The sequence below is a fragment of the Rhamphochromis sp. 'chilingali' genome (assembly GCF_963969265.1).
Source record: "Rhamphochromis sp. 'chilingali' genome assembly, chromosome: 17".
Lineage (NCBI taxonomy): Eukaryota > Metazoa > Chordata > Actinopteri > Cichliformes > Cichlidae > Rhamphochromis > Rhamphochromis sp. 'chilingali'.
This window is the reverse complement of record NC_137944.1, coordinates 15763842-15780399: the sequence shown is the minus strand read 5'-3', so window position 1 is coordinate 15780399 and position 16558 is coordinate 15763842. Positions and strand designations below refer to the sequence as shown.

Genomic DNA, 16558 nt, shown 5'->3' with positions numbered 1-16558 from the left:
CCTTTAATCCTTTACAGAACATGGCCCAGTCCTTTCACAACAGCATGCTGTAATGATGTCTGTCTATTTCATCCAGATGCTGAGTCACCGGGAGAAAGACTAATGTACAACAGAGGAAAGAAGTCATTAGACTGAGGCAGACTGGAGGAGACGTTAGAGGAGATAAATGAACTGTCAACCTAATGAAACGTTAAGATTAAAGCTTCGTGCTTGGTATTTTTGTGTCGTCTCTAATGATGCATTATAGAGACACACAAAATGAATATCTGAGGCGAGGAGAAGTCATTTTAAAATATTCAGAAAACCATCTACAAAATATTTATTGTTTGGATAATCACACTTTCAGTACTTGAAAGTGTGATTATAATACGGTGTCAAAGTTTTGAGCCTATAATAGTTGAGATATTGACACAACAACTTGGTACATCTTGGCATGAAGTGCAGTGTGTCCTTAAAAATGGGCAGGAAACTGGACAAAAGTAGCACATCTAAAATAAAATTTTAAAAAATCTAGCTACAGCATTTGAAATTATCTGAAAGTCATGTCCTTAAAAAACAGGGAAAAAAATCCAGCAAAGGCCCGACACTGGACCAGAAGCCTCATCAGAAATGAGCAGAAATGAAGCTATTCTTAAAGAACAGTGAGAAAAGGCAGCAGTAGGCCACGGTCAGCCATGGATTGGCCTCCCCAGAGCCCAGACCTCAGCATTACTGAGGCAGTGTGGGAACAAAAGGCAGCCAACATCCAAAGAAGAGCTTTGATTGTCCTTCAAGAAGCCTGGAGAAGTATTCCTTGGCTGCTCCTTCATCCATAAGGGGTCGCCACAGCTGCTTGAAGAAATTACAAGACCGCTTGCCTAAGGGAGCTTCTGCTCAGTAGTGCAGTTGCAAATAAATGAAATGTGAACAAAAGAGCAGAAGTTGTTTATAACCAGTAATTCAGATAGAAAGGTACAGTCATTATGAACCTTACAGCAGTCTATAGGTCATGTGGAGGTGTCTGTACTGGACCTCTGTTTTGTACTTTTTGGACAACCCAGCATTACCAAACATTACCAAAACTTGCAGCTTGAATCCATCCATGAATCCTTTTTAGTACCTGCATATCCAGTTCAGTGGAAGGAGGCCTGGAGATGGTCCCAGCCATCCTGGGCCACTCCATCTGTGAAGTCTCAAAATTAAACAAGACAGTCGATCTCGTTGTATTTTTACTCAGTTGTATATAGCATTCGTATTCTATTTTTATCTTATTGTATATTTTTATTCTATTTTATTCTACTGTATATAGTATATTATTTTATTCTATTCTGTACAGCTGTGTACTGTATTTATTCTTATTGTATTCTAATTTTTGCGTCATAACTTTTGCACTGTCCACTTCCTGCTGTGACAAAACAAATTTCCCACGTGTGGGACTAATAAAGGTTATCTTATCTTATCTTATCTTATCTTATCTTATGCACCAAAAGTGTCTGCTGCAGCTTTTCAGTACTGGCATGTCAACTTTATAAGTAAACAAACAGTGTCAACAGTAGAAAGGTTAAATCCAGGCGAACTCGTGCCCCGGCACGTTGCACAGTCGAACACGGAACAAAGCTAATATTTGTGCTGTGATATTTGTCTTCACTTGTATTTCTTAACTTTCTATGCCAAGATTCACAGCAGAGATCCAAACCAAGTGTCTGACGTAGCCTTCTGATTTGCCTGTGTTCATATTCTGTAGAGGGAACATTGTTAGGATGACTGAAGGACCAGGACCCGAGTGGCCTAATTCTAAAAATATACCAGTGAGGATTACGTCAGAGAAATGGTCTTTGCTTTTATTGATCTTATACTTAGTCTTACTCTCTCTTATCTTTCAGATCGACCTTGCATAATCCTGTATTTGTATGATGATGGCAGTAAACTGTAAAACAGAACAGAGTGACACAAACAAACAAAGAGAAACCAAACTAGAAAGGAGCACCGCATTTGTGGGCACACAGAGGAAGCTGCAAAACAAGACAGCCTGTTCTCGGCCTCTATTGGAAGGCGGCCACAGAAAGCCAATGGACTGCGTCTATTATGGCGACTTACAAACAGCAAAGTTTCCTAAAACGAGCTGTGGAAAAAGAGAAGGGAGACTTTAAGAGGGCGGTAACAAATGGGAGCTGTTTACAGACTGTAAACGGTTTCATTTCTGTTCACCGACTGTTCAAATGAACAACAAAGTGCAGAAGCATGAAGTGGATCTGAAGAAACGATACACTGAGAGGTGACAGGAGTTTATTTTTTTAATTTCTACATTCACTGGTCCTCTTATTGGTGAACCACAGACTCAGTGCAGGGACACTTGGCCTTTGAGTGACACTTATAGAGTAAAAGGTGAAAACTGCACATCTATGAATTCAAGGGAAAACATCACATAAAGGTTAAAATATTTTCTCAACATTAAGTTCCCAAGACAAACTTAAAACTAAATGGATTGAATATAAAAGTATGTCTGGCAGCTAATGGCTTACATCTTACATAAGGTCCTCTCTCATCTGTTTGTGTTGTTCCTACGTGCCTCCAATACTGACTGTATCATGTCAGGCACAGATAACAGGGTGAAGACTTACAGTGTGTTACAAAACAGGGAGCTAAAGTACAACTTCCTGCAGAAATTGTACTTCCCATTAAACTTCACACATACTTTAACACTTTAAAATCACTGTAAAGGGAACATTCGCAACTATTTTTCACCCATCTGACCAGGCATGATAAATTTCTCCACTCATTCCTCTGCATGACTCGACTTTTCAAACTCCTTTCAGCTCGCATAAAGACACGAGGTACATAATTAGTGACACTGAAAATCCTCCAACACACACAAATGTGGCATCGCAGCAAAAATAATTTCACATTTGCTGTTGTTCACAAAGAAACGCTGAAAGCTGTGTGAACGAAGCAGCGCTGCATATTATAGCTGATCGTTGGAAACAGACTTTGCTCCCTTTGTGTTTATGCGGCAGTCAGCGAACGCGCCCCCGTTCCGCTCAAAGACACAAACACTTCAGTCGGCTGTGGCTGGCCTTTTTTAAAAACAAAAAACAAAAGCGTTTAACCTAATGCACAAACACAAAATACTTGTGATTTTAATAAACCAAACGTTTGGATTGTGAATGATACTAATGTTACATAAACACAAAGAGGACTTTTTTTCTGAGCGTAATCACTGAGGTAAAAAGGAGATTATTAATTGTTCCATTCCCATTAGCAGCACATTTTGTGGGGTGAGCTTATGTTACGTGACGGCTGGTCTGAAATCAGATTCAGGTTTAGGTTTGTTACTGCTTTCTTCATACCAACAATAAACTTTTGTTTTTTCCGCCCTCCCTCAGGGAGAGAGAAGAGTCCGCGACAAAAATCCAAGTCCAGCAACACGCTGAAAGCTTTTTGGTTCCTCCGACATGTGCTCTCTTCTTCTTAATTTTCCTCATTCTCCTTCCTCAGTCTGACATCACCCGCTCGTCTCATACCTGCCGAGCTTCTTTGGATCCTTGCTGGGCATGCACCAGTCATCGGCCTCTGTGGTGGACTGGTAATGCCGCAGGGCCGACTTGTTGAAAACAGGAAGTCTCTCCACAGACTCTGAAGACAGGGCCTAGTGATAGAGCATGGAGGGGAACGCATTACTGGAGTCTAACCACACCCCCGCCCACCCTGCTCTCCTGCCGAGGTCCATGTGTGTCTAATTAGAACTCAGTAGCCTGTTTAAACGACATCCCTCGATCTCCAGAATGTAACCTTGTAAATTATACTAACAACATTTCTGTATTAAATAGTTACTCTGCATCTGCCTCCACTCAGCCTATCCAGTACGTCCGGCTAACAGCATGCAAGTTTGTGAACTCTGCACCAACTTGGCCTTCAACGTTATTTTTTGACATTATGTGTTAAGGTGAAGCTGTTCTCACCTTCAAGTATATGACCGCTGATGTGCCATAACCCTCCATTGAGTAGAGCTGCAGGTCTCCCTGGAAATACTTGGCGTACAGGCGGGAAATGGGCAGGCCATAGCCGAAACCAGCCTGAATAAAGGTCGGGAAAGCAGAAACATAACAAGGTTACACTGTCTTTATAGATTAATCTAAAACTACTCCAACATTTAAAAAAATAGCAGAGTCTCTCATGGTTAGAGTTTAAACCAGTGAACCACTGCTGACTGCATTTCACGGTGTAATAAGCTCATTTGCAGCCATGTTTGTTTGTGTAAGTGGTTAAAACAGGGTGAATTAGACTCAGGTTTACTCCTAATGTCAGGTTTAAAGGCAACACCTTTTTTTCTTCTAAATATTGCTTAACACAAAGACACTGCAAATATTAAAAAACACCAGAATAATCATAAAAGCACCTCCAAAACAAAGAAAAACTAAGAACAATCCAGAATTTTGAAAATTATATTTAAAAAACTCTCATAAAAGCTTGTCAATAAAGGGAATTTTTACTCTATTTTACCCCTTGAAAGCATACTGGGAGTGACCCTTTTCTAAACTGAGTGGTTTCTGTGATATTTCAGGCCTGTTTGCAGAACCAAATGACAGGGTTTGCCACAAACGTTAGTGAGGGTGGTCTCTGCCTCTGCAGCTATTCTTGGAAAAAACCCAGTCGTTAAACAGTCTTTATTGATTTGTGCTGTCATTAAGGTTTCAGAACCTATCATTAAAGGTACAGGCAAGGTCATCAAATGTTGTCTTTAGCAGAGATTTAACAGACAAAAAAGTTTCCATTATAAGTTACTGGACGTTTGTAGCCTTCCACAGTTGTGCAGGTCTAACATCACAGGCCCAGTCACCTTTGTTGTCTAGCTGAGACCCAGCAGAGCTCCATTCACCCACATTGAAGTCCACAATTTGAACGATAAAGACACAATTTTTTGTAGTTTTGCCTCTGTGCACCACCACAGTGCAGTTTAAATTAAATTATCGAGATGTCATTGATGTGCAGACTTTCATTCACTGCGGTTCACCGAAGAAATTTGCATTAACTGGTTAGGAATTACAGTCATTTTCATACATAGTATTGCATTATAAGAGGCCTAAATTAAGTGGATAAAGCTGTTTAATTTTAAACATAAGAAATGCTTTTAAAACTCCTCTGTAGTCAATGACAGCCTGAAGTCTTGAAGCCATGAACATCACTAAATGCTGTGTTTCCTTCCCTGAGATCTGCCAGGACCTTATTGCTGCTGTTTTCAGTTGCTTGTTTTTTGCTTTTTGGTCTCTCTGCCTTCAGTTTTTGACTTCACTAATTATAAAGCTTGCTCTGCTGGACTGAGATCAGGTGACTGACTTGGCCATTGAAGAATATCCCATTTGGCCTGAGAAACTCTTTGGTTGCTTTTTGCAGTCACTTCATCAATAAATGCTAGTGACCCAGTTACACTGGCGGCCACAGATTCCTATGCTATGACATTCCTTCCACCATGTCTGACAGATAATATGCTATACTTCGGAATATGAGTGGTCTCTCCCTCTCCATACACGTCATGTTGATCTTGGTTTCATCTGTCCAAAGATTTGTTTAAAACAACTGAGAAGGCCTTTTTTTAATAGATATTTTCTGGCAAAATCTAATGTGGTCTTTCTGTTCTTGAGTTTAAACACCAGTTTGCACCTTGTTGTAAACCCTGAGTATTTCAATTCAATTCAATTTTATTTATATAGTGCCAAAGCACAACAAAAAAGTCGCCTCAAGGCAATATCATGAAGATATGTTAATTGTAGACTTTAATGTGTATAATTTCATTCTAAAATTGTTGTTAACCTCCATTAATTAAAGCTGAAAGTCTACACTTCAATCACATCCTGACTGTTTGATTTTTAAATCCGCAGTTTTGATGTACACAGGCAAAACTGCAAAAATTTTGTCACTGTTCAAAACCTATGGACTTAACTATATTTGGAAAATGACAGTGGGACAAGGATAGAGCTTTGATGAACACCACAATTTGAACAGGCAAAAACTGGCCACAGTACAGGTTCTGTTTCAGTGGCAGAAACAGAGGTAAGGTATTTTTTTAGTTTGTTTAATGGAAAACAAGAATGTTGTACTCTTAAATATACATTTATTAGTGTTTAATTGCATCTTCCAATAAATTGTTGGATTCTTAGACTTAGAACGAATCCATTAAACATACATAGAAGAAAGCACCAGTTTTTGATGCCACCATGTTCCCCCACCATCTTGAATACAGTGGCCAAGATGGAGAACACCTTTCCAACTAATCACATTTGATGTATGTGGCTAGAGACTGAATAAATTTCCACCTCAGCCTCTTCCTCCTTACTTCCGGCACCACTTCCTGAACTGAAGTCAGGGCTCTAAACACACAAACATGTGCATAAACATGCTCATTTATTCCAGATATTGTTGCAGCTACTTACTGTCAGCACATTATTAGACATGTAGCCCTCCTGTCTCCAGACAGCAGACAATGTTATAACAGCTGATTTATAGCTGATTATAATCTCATATTATGACAGCAAATGTTAGGCTTGAGTGTCCTAAAAATCTCACTTTTCCTCAGATAATCAGTTTGATTAAATTCTCACATTGAGTTTATTTGCTAAATCTAACAATGTTAGATCCACTTCAAGAAACGTTTCACTGATGCTGGCTAATAGCAGCTAACAGAGGATGATAGCTGCTAACAGAGACTAACAGCAGCTAACTGAGATTAACATAATAAATCGCAGTACTCACAAAAAAGGTCAAGATATCCTGAAAAACTCATTGAGTTTTGTGGGAATTTATAGGGCATCTTCAGAATAAATAGCCAGGGACACCGAGCATACTGACAGCTGAGCTAAACAGCAGACTAACAGCCTGCATCACTTGCTGCAAATGAACAGCAGTCAGAGTTCCTACAATAGCCACCATAGCTTCAACCCCACCACCTTCAACTTTAGGAGGAGGGGCAGTGCTACTGAGTTCTAGTAGTAAGATTTGCACCTTTAAGGACAAAAAAAAGCCTAAAAGCAAGTGTGACAGTGTTAGTCTCACCAGAGGGGCATTACGACCATTGTCTACGCGGACTGGACTGGGAGCTGTGGAGTACATGTAGCTGAAGAGACGTTCAATCTTCCTTAGAGGGACTCCGCCTCCTCTGTCAGACATCTAAAAATAAAACACAAGCATTCTGCATTTACAAGAGTTCTCTTAGTGTTTTGCCTGTGAACTCTTTATCATTTAAACATAATCTAAGAGTGTGGTACTTTGCGTATCAAGTCTGCAGGTTAGTTGTATTTATGGTATACACCCAGAGCAGACTTAGAACAAAGTACAACACGTACAGTGCTGCCTGGAGCTTAAATGTTCCAGCCTATCATCACGCATGGTGTCCTCATTTACCTTGATAGTGAGATCCTCAGTGCCCAGTGAAACACGGACTTTGATCAAGGGCAACGTCGTGCTCGTCTCGTGCATCTCTACTGTAGCTCTCATGGCATTCTGACAGAGAACACGGAGTCAGAAAAACAAGTGAGGAGACCCATGAGGAACAGCATTAAATGTCCTGTTTTTAATAGTGCGTGTTTAATACTGTACCTTGAAGAGCTCAAAGAGCATATGGTAGAGATGTGATGGCACATATACAATTTGGATGGGCTGGCCAGGGATTTTGGCTGTGAAACATTTCAAAACATTGACCACAAGAAAACCCAAAAAACACTTTTTAAATGTATTATAACAGTCACAGATATTTAACCATTAGGGTCTTATTAAAAGGCGTGCAGCTGGTCTCTTGAATCTCTTCCTTGATAGATTAAACTCTATTTGATCAACTCTCACCATACCATGTAACAGAACAGGTGTATCTATATCATCTATATATTTAAAGAGCAGTTTCTTTTTCTGTTAAACGGCATACAGCTATCTTTACTATGTAGATATGAATGTTATGGTTCAAGTTTGGGAACCTCTAGTGTCGAGGTTTTGGCAGAGCCAGCAGACAGGTAACAGATATCTTCAGTATAAAACTAACAAAGATTATGTTCAGGAGAACAGCAGGGGCTTGTTCCGGTTCAAAGGGCTCCACGTCTATCCAAAAACTTTGGCACCTTGAGAGTTCATTCTATCAATTCTTGGTATGTCCACTCTGAGTTAAATACATGCATAAGTAGAAGAAGAAAGCCAACAACGACGGTGCTTCGGTATCAGGATTTGCAACAAGTAATGAGCAGAGCCTTTCTTATCCAAATTGTGACTCTGTGCCGCAGAGTTAGAAAAACTGAGACTACAGATTTTATTCTGAGCTGAATATAACCCTGTGAAATAACTCCTGTCTCCGTCCTTATATATTAATGACAGAATGATTGTAAAGGTGAAGCTAAAGGTGTCTACAAGTCTCAATAAATCGCTGCAACTTTTTCTCATTTTCCTAGCAAAATATAAAGAAATGATGGATGGCTCAAGACTTTTACACAGCACATTTTGACTATCTGCAGTCTGCATTCAAAAGTCCACAACAATCCTAAAGTCATTACACTCAAATGTACTCACAAATATTTACCTAATCAGCAGGTATTTTTTCCATCATTTGGCCCGAGTACGCCAAGTCAAATGATTGTTCATCCTAAGGCTTGCTACAGATTTGTTCATTTAAACATGGATTACAACAGTAACATGCAAGCAATGCTTTAGCACCTTCATGGAGTCACAGTGTTGTAAAGATGTGACCTGCTGATTTTATTCTGAGCTGATAATAAATCCGCAAGGTCCAGTGATCCCTGTTTCTACGCTCATGACAGCTTGATTATAAAACTGTCAAACATGCGTAAACAGCAAACATGCAACTGGGATTTCAGTGTTTGTGAAGATGTAAACTTCTGCAAGTGACCACATTCTTATACATGTTCTAGTATCAGCCGTACATTTGAGGAACTGAGTGTCAAAAGGCGACTTCAGCTGCAGCAGAAGGGGAGGAGTCAAAGATAAGAAAACTTGCCAGTGATCGTGATTGGTTAACAAAGCCTGTCACCCTGGTAACTGACTTAGAGTAACTTTCAGTTAGTTCTGTTTCTGGAACAGGAAACCCAGCAAAACTTTCCTCTCACAGATGGCAACGAGCAGAAAATCCAAGCAGCGCTACATCCTGAATTATAAAGTAAACCTTATTTTTTTAAAACACTTACAATTGACTTCTGTGATCTTCATATCTGGAGAGGTCAGGTAGTACTGCTCACACAGCATCTTCGAGGTTTCGTAAGCATCTGCAAAGTGAATCAAAACGTGACGTTCTCGGCGTCAGAAACTGTTACCACAACAAAAAAAAACCCAGACCTGCACATCCTGAAATAACAAGGGTATAGAAGTCCTCGCTCTTGTTCTCACAGTGATCGTATGTGCACACGCACTATAACAACACAACACCGCTTACACACACTATGTGTGTTGACTCAAAACATCAGAGGTCAAAAGGTCACGAAGCTGTATGTACAGATGAGTGGTGGAAAACAGATAACACACAGCGTGCATGGGCGTGAGTGTGTGTGCATAGCTATGAGAAACATCATTATTTACCTTTTATTACTTCCACAACGTCACAGGTGGGGTCAATGCTGCCAATATGCTTGGGATGGGCCGGATTTACACTGCCGTCAAATATCAATGCTAAAGTAGACATATTTAAAAAAATATATATATATATGAGAGGCTCATCTGTGATACATACACAGTATACATGCTTGTTCAGCTGGAAATAAAGCCAGACTCATTAAATAGTCAGTGTGACAGCAGTGCTACACCGCTGTAAAACTGTTGTTATCAGGTTGGGCCTTGATTATGCCATACTGGTTAAAGATGTAGTAGCCAACACTAGTAGTGGAAGTCCATAATCAGCACATTGTAATTCAGGTTTTCCTCCCCTTTGCAAAAGCAGGGTCTGAATCTTTTTCTGCTACTGCAGCTTTTTAAAAAATGCTCTTAAAAATACACGAGAACACAACTTGGTGCTGAATCAGCTCATCAAGTGTAACTTAAAGCTTTTGGTTTTACTTCCACTTAACCTTCTTTTTTATTTTAGTTCTTTTTGTCTTAACTTCTAGTGATGTATACTAGCCTGGCTAAATAAGTACTGCCAGCTTCCTTGGAAATTTAGATCTCTAACAGAGCTTCAGCTGTAAAAGCTGATTCCCTTTGATTTGTTTAGCACTGACCAACAATACAGAATGTAAAGGAAGTCAATGGGCTCAATAGTATTTCTTATGGTGTTGTCAACACCTATAGTATGTCTGGTATGAATCTTTATGACTTTTTACCTGTGATCTGATTTAATTTGCACACAATAACAGTTAACTCCAATGAAACGGGAACGTGTCACTACAAATTACAAGACAACATTCAGTCTGCTTATTGGAGCAACTGAAATAAACACAGAAGGAAGATTTCTGTGCTCTGGACTATCGGAGAACACTGAGAATTTACGTTCATTTCACAGCTAGCTGCTTGCCTGTACAGACCTTTGCAAATGTATTGTACCTTGCTGCATCCCAGAATGCAAAGCTTACATGGCTACAGGAAGTTTTTTAGCTCACATTCACACCATAAATGAAATGTACTGCTGTTCATTAGGAACCAGACTGAGACCAGCACCTGAGTGCGATTACCGTGTTCACACCAGACTAAACCTGGCAGGTGTGAAAACACCCTTAAACCTCATTTATTTCACTTTTATTTAAATGAAAACTTCAGAGGGCTCCTTTAATGACATGAACTGTGAATGATAACAACTGTGCGGATTAACTCACAGTTAATCACAGGTAACTATACTGACTGTGCTGGTTCATGAGCATGCGTGTGGAGATGCGGCTCATGTAGAAGCGGTCCAGGAAGTACTGAACGTTCTGGTTGGTGACGGGGTCCACGCCGAAAGCCTCCTTGTACTCCACCACCCCCTGAGCCATGGTGGGCACCACGTTGTTATGCCGGTTCCTGATGTTTACTAGAGTCTGTGTAAAGCTGGAGACAACAACATGATAAATGCATGAATATGTGAAGGGACACGATGATTGTGAGAGTTACTGCACATCAGCATAGACAGCACATCACATAGGTTAGCCATTTAAGAAATCAGCTGTAGAAGTGAGCTATTATAAATGCAGTTAGTAACTTTAAGGAACTGCTTTGAGTGAAGCAATTTCAAAAAGATGGCACCTGACAAAAAGTCAAAGCAAACATCAGACGGTGAATGCACTGAATGAATAAACCAGGTAAACAACTTGTGATTAAACGTCCACTGTCCCACTTTTTCTTGCACAATGATGCCTTGGTTTTAGTTTTCAAATTCCAATGCATTCATTTTGCTCCTCCCTTAAAATCCAGTTCACTCCCTGCCAGACCGGGGTATATTTAGTTCAGCTCGAGCAGATATGACAAAAATGAGACGTCATATCTGCTCGATGCAATGCGGGGTATTTGTGATTTCATGTGAGCATGAATAACGGAACCGTATCAGGGATTCAGACAACTGCACTACTGATTAATTAACGTGTCATTACACAGATGTTGAATTAGCATTGGCCATCACTCGCCTAATAAATAATTTGATTTGTAACACACACAAAAAGCCTGGCAGAGACATTTGTTTACAGTTAGTACACATATAGTGAATAGTTTCTGCATACGACTTACTTTTTCAGGACATCCTTATCGTCTGGATCTTTTTCTAAAAAGTCTATGAGCTCCAACAAACTCTGAGAATACCTGATGGACACAAAAGAATAGATTTTTAAAGCAGCACAGTTTAATTTATCACAAATCAAAAGGGCAAGAAAGGCAATATATATTGAAAAAGAAGCATGTGAAAGAAGCTACTCTGGGCAGAATTTTGCTGTAGCTGTTGGAATATGACATAACAACATCCTCTCTTTAAATAAAAGATGATTGTTGTTGGTCTAGACCAGTGAATGAGGAAGTGCTGAGCTCATCTAGTCATGCTCTCTTGCGCCGCCTCACTGCACAAAAACTGGGTGAAAGGTAACCAGCAGTGTAGCTTCAACTCAACACACTGAGCGTGTCCCTCAAATGACCTTCCCGGCCCTCCACACTCTGCAAACAGACATCCTGTAATAGATGTTTTATGCAACTTTCCCCCAAATGCCAAAGCCTCAAGTGTCTTGACTCGTCAACACCAATAACAAACAACAGATCGATGATTTTTGCAAGCAAAGCTCAGTGGAAAAAGGACGTTACTGTCCATGAGGTACATGGCCAAATATAGTTGCTGCTGTGACTTCTATTTAAGAGTGGGGTTGTTGCCTGGGCTTGATAAGTTATACATCATCAACATGGTTAGCGTACCATTTGCAGTGTGTGATGCTGCTTTGGTGGAAAAGCAAACTGCTATTTTAGTTTTTGAGAAAAGCTGGCTGAGCTCTTCAATCATGCAAACAAACAAGGCTGACTAGCCAACATCTGTAGTGTTTGCTTTGTGATGCATACAGTAAAATCTAGAGGCAGAACACACGACAGTAAAACTCCAGTAAATGGGGCCTTTTCCACTACAGGAACCAGTGCATTCCCACCACAAGGACTAGAGCTTTCTATAAGTTCAGGAACTCTAGAGGGCTAAACATGCCAAAGTGGTAACAAAGCACTTTATTTTAGCCACCATGTGAATGAAGGACATTTACAGAAGGAAGTGAACCACACCTGGCCCAACCTCTTTAGACTAGGAACAAACGTTTCAGCTGCTTTGGTCAGAGACATAGCTACAGTATGATAACAATAAAGAGATCACAGCTGTTCTTCTCACAGTCAACGTGCTAAAAGAACAACATGGTTATGAGTTCTCCTACACCTTGAAATCGGAGTATGCACATGGGTTCATGCGATAAGTAGCATGCATTCCTCAAAAGTCAAAAACAGGTGCTGCTTCCTCACAGAGCACCGCTGAAGCGAGACCAGGCATATGCATTAATAATTAAGTCATAAAGCCCCATTGGGACAACACAACCATGTGAAACAGGGACTGGCTGTCTTATCTAATCCAGAACAGATCATAAAACATGTTCCCAGATCAGGTGCCAAGCGAGTGCACAGAAATCCTCTGGCTGAGAAAAGAAGAGATTTGGTGCACATCTAAAGTTAACAGTCACACAACCTAAGGTGCAGATTAGCAAAACTACAGGATGACTGTGTGTGTGAAGTCACTGTAGATATGCAGATGCTGTAATGTGTGGGAAGTAATATTATGAGGTGATAAGCAGAGGGCATGAGTGAACTGCATGCTTTGAATGACCAGTTGAACAGTGCAGGAATCTGGGATTCATAAATATGATTTTTGTTGCTGTGCATCTGAATTTCTTACCAGCTGGTGAGGAGCCTCAGTGATGGAGTGCCGAGGAGTTTGTCAGGGAGGAAATCAATTTCCTTCATGATGTTGGCCAATCTGACAGGAAGCTCCTGGCGGAGGAACACAAAGGAGGTCTTCTCACATGCATTGGCCGAGCCTGCAGTCACATGACAGCCAACATCAGGGAGAAGAAGAAGAAAAAACACTGAGCAAGCACAAAAACATGACCTCTGTGTCATCTTTGTGGGCATATGCTTCCTTCGGGCAGTTTGTTTCGCACCTGAACTGAACTCTAACCTACGATTAAAATCTGGAAGTGTACCACTACCACAGACACACATACAAACACAAAAATAAATAAATAAATAAAATAAAAACAACAACAATTTGCTCTAGTTCACTTACCAAAGTCGATGAACTGCTTCATAGACAGGGGAGATGGAGAAAACTTAGAAAACCTATCCACTTGTTTCGGTATCCCAGCCACAAAGTTGTTTTTCAGCAAAAACTGAGCGAACTTCATTTTTCCCCTCTCCCCTTTGCAGACCCCAACTCAGAAACAAACAGTCCTTTCTCTCTTCAGCACGGCCCAGTTTGACGACTCTCAGCTAGCTCGGTGTCATACCTCTGAAGAGCTTCGAGGAAACTATGGGTTCCCCGGTGTTTCTGTTCTCTAGCAGCGTCTTTGCATTTTACAGGCTGCTTTGTGCCCCTCAAATTCAACTTCTGTGCTGTGCTACGTGTGTTGTTGACTGTAGACGGGGAAAGGAGGGGGGGGGGGGGGGGGGGGGTGCAGAGATTGACATCAGAAACAACCAATCAGAACCCGTGTTGTCCTCACTTTGGGTGGAGTCATTTTAGCATCGAGGGATGCTAAACGTGCTCTACGCGCATCCCCTACCGACGAAGTCTCTGAATTACTTATCTGATTTAAACTTTTTTTATCCTTAGAGTAAAAAAACCGACTGATTACGTACATATATATGGATGAAACCCTCAAATATCCAAACCACAAATTAAATCCTCTTTATTTGTTAAAGTTATGCGTCCGAAATGCTGAATAATTCCTGTTCACCTTTTAGATCTAGCCGTTTAAAACGCACTTCTCAATCTTGACCACACGATGGCGGCGTTCGCAGTTGTGGTCAAATAAGGTGGGATTTCAACCCCTCTTCCTTCTCAGCATCATCCTGCTCGCTCTTCCTAGGGATGTATCGGCGTGCCGTGCACCTGTTCCATCTGTTTTAACCCATTTTGTCAGTAACCACACGAAAAGGCTTAACCGACCTCTTCGGTGGTACCACGGCGGCTTTGATACGGTGCCATTTGGACAGCGGTGGAGGATGTGTTGATTTGTCTTTCCCGAGGTGCAGCAGTGAGACAGCATCTTTGCCGGTGACACTTCGTTATCACAACGAGTGGACGAGGAGGTACGAGTGAAACAATAACACTATTCGCTGTACGGTTGTTTTCGGTAAATTAGGCCCCTTTTGTGTTGTTAAATGTCATTGTAACGCTGATGACAAGGCCTTAAAGGCGTCGACGTTTGTATAAAAGCTGTCACATTTGCAATTAGCTAGCAGCGAATGCCTTAATGGCGATAGCCGTCAATGGAGCACAGTAAATTTTGCTTTTCTTCCTGTTGCATATGTAGTTGTGTTTTTTATCTTTTCTGTTATGACTCTGTATGTGTCAGCTCTGTTGTGCTAATGTGTAAGAAGATAAAACGACCTACACAGCGGCAGATAGGCTTAATTGTGTGCTTAACACTCAGGTTTGGTGATAGTTTTGAACCTCTGCCTATACACTCACAAACCATTTCATTAGGTACAGCTTCCTAATACCACGTTTGACCCAATTTTGCCTTCAGAGCTAGCTTAATTCTTTATGACATACATTCAGTAAGAGATTCAGAGATTTTGATCCATATAGATATGATAGCATCTCACATTTCCTGCACATGTCGGCTGCACATCCATAATGGGAATCTCATGTTCCGCCACATCCCAAAGATGCTCTATTGGGTTGGGATCTGGTGATTGTGGAGGGGATTTGAGTACAGTGAACTCATTGTTATTTTCAACAAAGCAGTTTGAGATGATTTGAGGTTTGTGCCTCGCCACGTTATCCTGCAGGGAGCAGCCATCAAAAAGCTGATCATGCCCATCATAAAAGAATGGGCAAGGACAGCAACAATACACCAGCACACTAAATGATGATCAGCTGGTAGTAAGGGGCCCAAAGTATGCTAAAAAATATCTCGAACACTATTGCGCCACCATTGTCAGCCTGAACTGTTGATACGAGGCAGGATGGATCTATAGTTTCATGTTGTTTAACCCAAAGTCTGATCCTACAATCCGAACGTCACAGCAAAAATCAAAATTTGTCAGACCAGGTAATAATGCTTTGTTCAACTTTGATCTTAGCTGACTGGAGCGCCACCTTGGTGTGGTCTGCTGCCGGTGTGGTCATCAACAAGGCACTTTCTCCCTGAGAACTGCTGCCCACTGGATATTTTTTCAGAAAGTTTTCTGTAAACCCCAGAGATGGTTTTGTGGGAAAATCCCAATAGATCAGCAGTTTCTGAAATACTGAGTCCAGCCCGTCTGGCATCAGTTACTATGCCCTGTTCAAACTGTCTTAAATTGCCTTTTTCCCCTATTCTGATGCTCAGTTTGAAATGCAGAGGGTCATTTTGACCATGTCTGAATGAAACTGAACTGATGGTATGTAATTGGCTGATTAGATATTTGTGTTGATGAGCAGCTGAGCAGATGTACCTAATAAATTGGCCAATCACTTATATATTGTTGCTACCACGTGCAACAGCTAATACAGGCATCAAATTAGCAGCCTGTAGCAGGCTCATAGTTCGATGAGCTCAACCAGTAGATCACATGGTGCAGCTCTAAGGGATGAGTTAAACTAAATGAAAGAATTAGAACAGGAGAGCATAATTATACAAAGGTTTTAAGAAAGCTTTGTTTTGTTAAGCCCTGGCTTTAGAACTGCACACATGGATGCCCCCATTGGTTTGACTTGGCATAGGTGGGTGGGGCAAGCATCAAATAGGAAGTTGATCCTGAAAAGCATAGGCTGAGTTAATTTACACAAGGCAAAGCTGGTTTTTCTCAAAAGGTAAGAAAATTGTTACAGGAAGTATGCTTTAAATTCCATTGAGAGCTATAGAAATGTGATGTACTACTGCAACAAAACAGCACTCTGAATGTGGTAATAATG

The 16558-nt window shown here is 40.8% G+C and overlaps 2 protein-coding genes across 11 annotated transcripts in view; one reads left to right on the top strand and one right to left on the bottom strand.

Annotated features, from left to right (window-relative positions):
* Positions 1-2255: 2255 nt before the first annotated feature.
* pdk4 (pyruvate dehydrogenase kinase, isozyme 4) lies at positions 2256-14072 on the bottom strand. The gene is made up of 11 exons (XM_080863614.1): positions 13721-14072; positions 13331-13472; positions 11653-11724; positions 10796-10980; positions 9544-9633; positions 9156-9233; positions 7570-7646; positions 7375-7473; positions 7027-7140; positions 3939-4052; positions 2256-3625 (listed from the first exon to the last, which is right to left on the bottom strand). The coding sequence occupies exons 1-11, from the start codon at positions 13836-13838 to the stop codon at positions 3482-3484; spliced, it is 1233 nt and encodes a 410-aa protein (XP_080719740.1). The 5' UTR covers positions 13839-14072; the 3' UTR covers positions 2256-3481.
* A 431-nt stretch (positions 14073-14503) lies between these two features.
* Positions 14504-16558, top strand: part of dync1i1a (dynein cytoplasmic 1 intermediate chain 1a) — a 67762-nt gene continuing 65707 nt past the window's right edge. For all 10 annotated transcript variants that reach the window (XM_080863392.1, XM_080863387.1, XM_080863389.1 and 7 more), the window contains exon 1: positions 14504-14745. The gene's annotated coding sequence lies outside the window, so the exon portion shown is untranslated. The remainder of the gene's footprint in view (positions 14746-16558) is intronic.

Coding starts and splice junctions, on each gene's coding strand:
- pdk4 (XM_080863614.1), bottom strand. CDS start 13,838: ATGAAGTTCGCTCAGTTTTTGCTGAAAAACAACTTTGTGGCTGGGATA. Junction 7,647..9,155: donor GAAGATCACAGAAGTCAATT/GTAAGTGTTTTA, acceptor AATGTTTCACAG/CCAAAATCCCTGGCCAGCCC. Junction 7,141..7,374: donor CTGAGGATCTCACTATCAAG/GTAAATGAGGAC, acceptor TTTTATTTTTAG/ATGTCTGACAGAGGAGGCGG.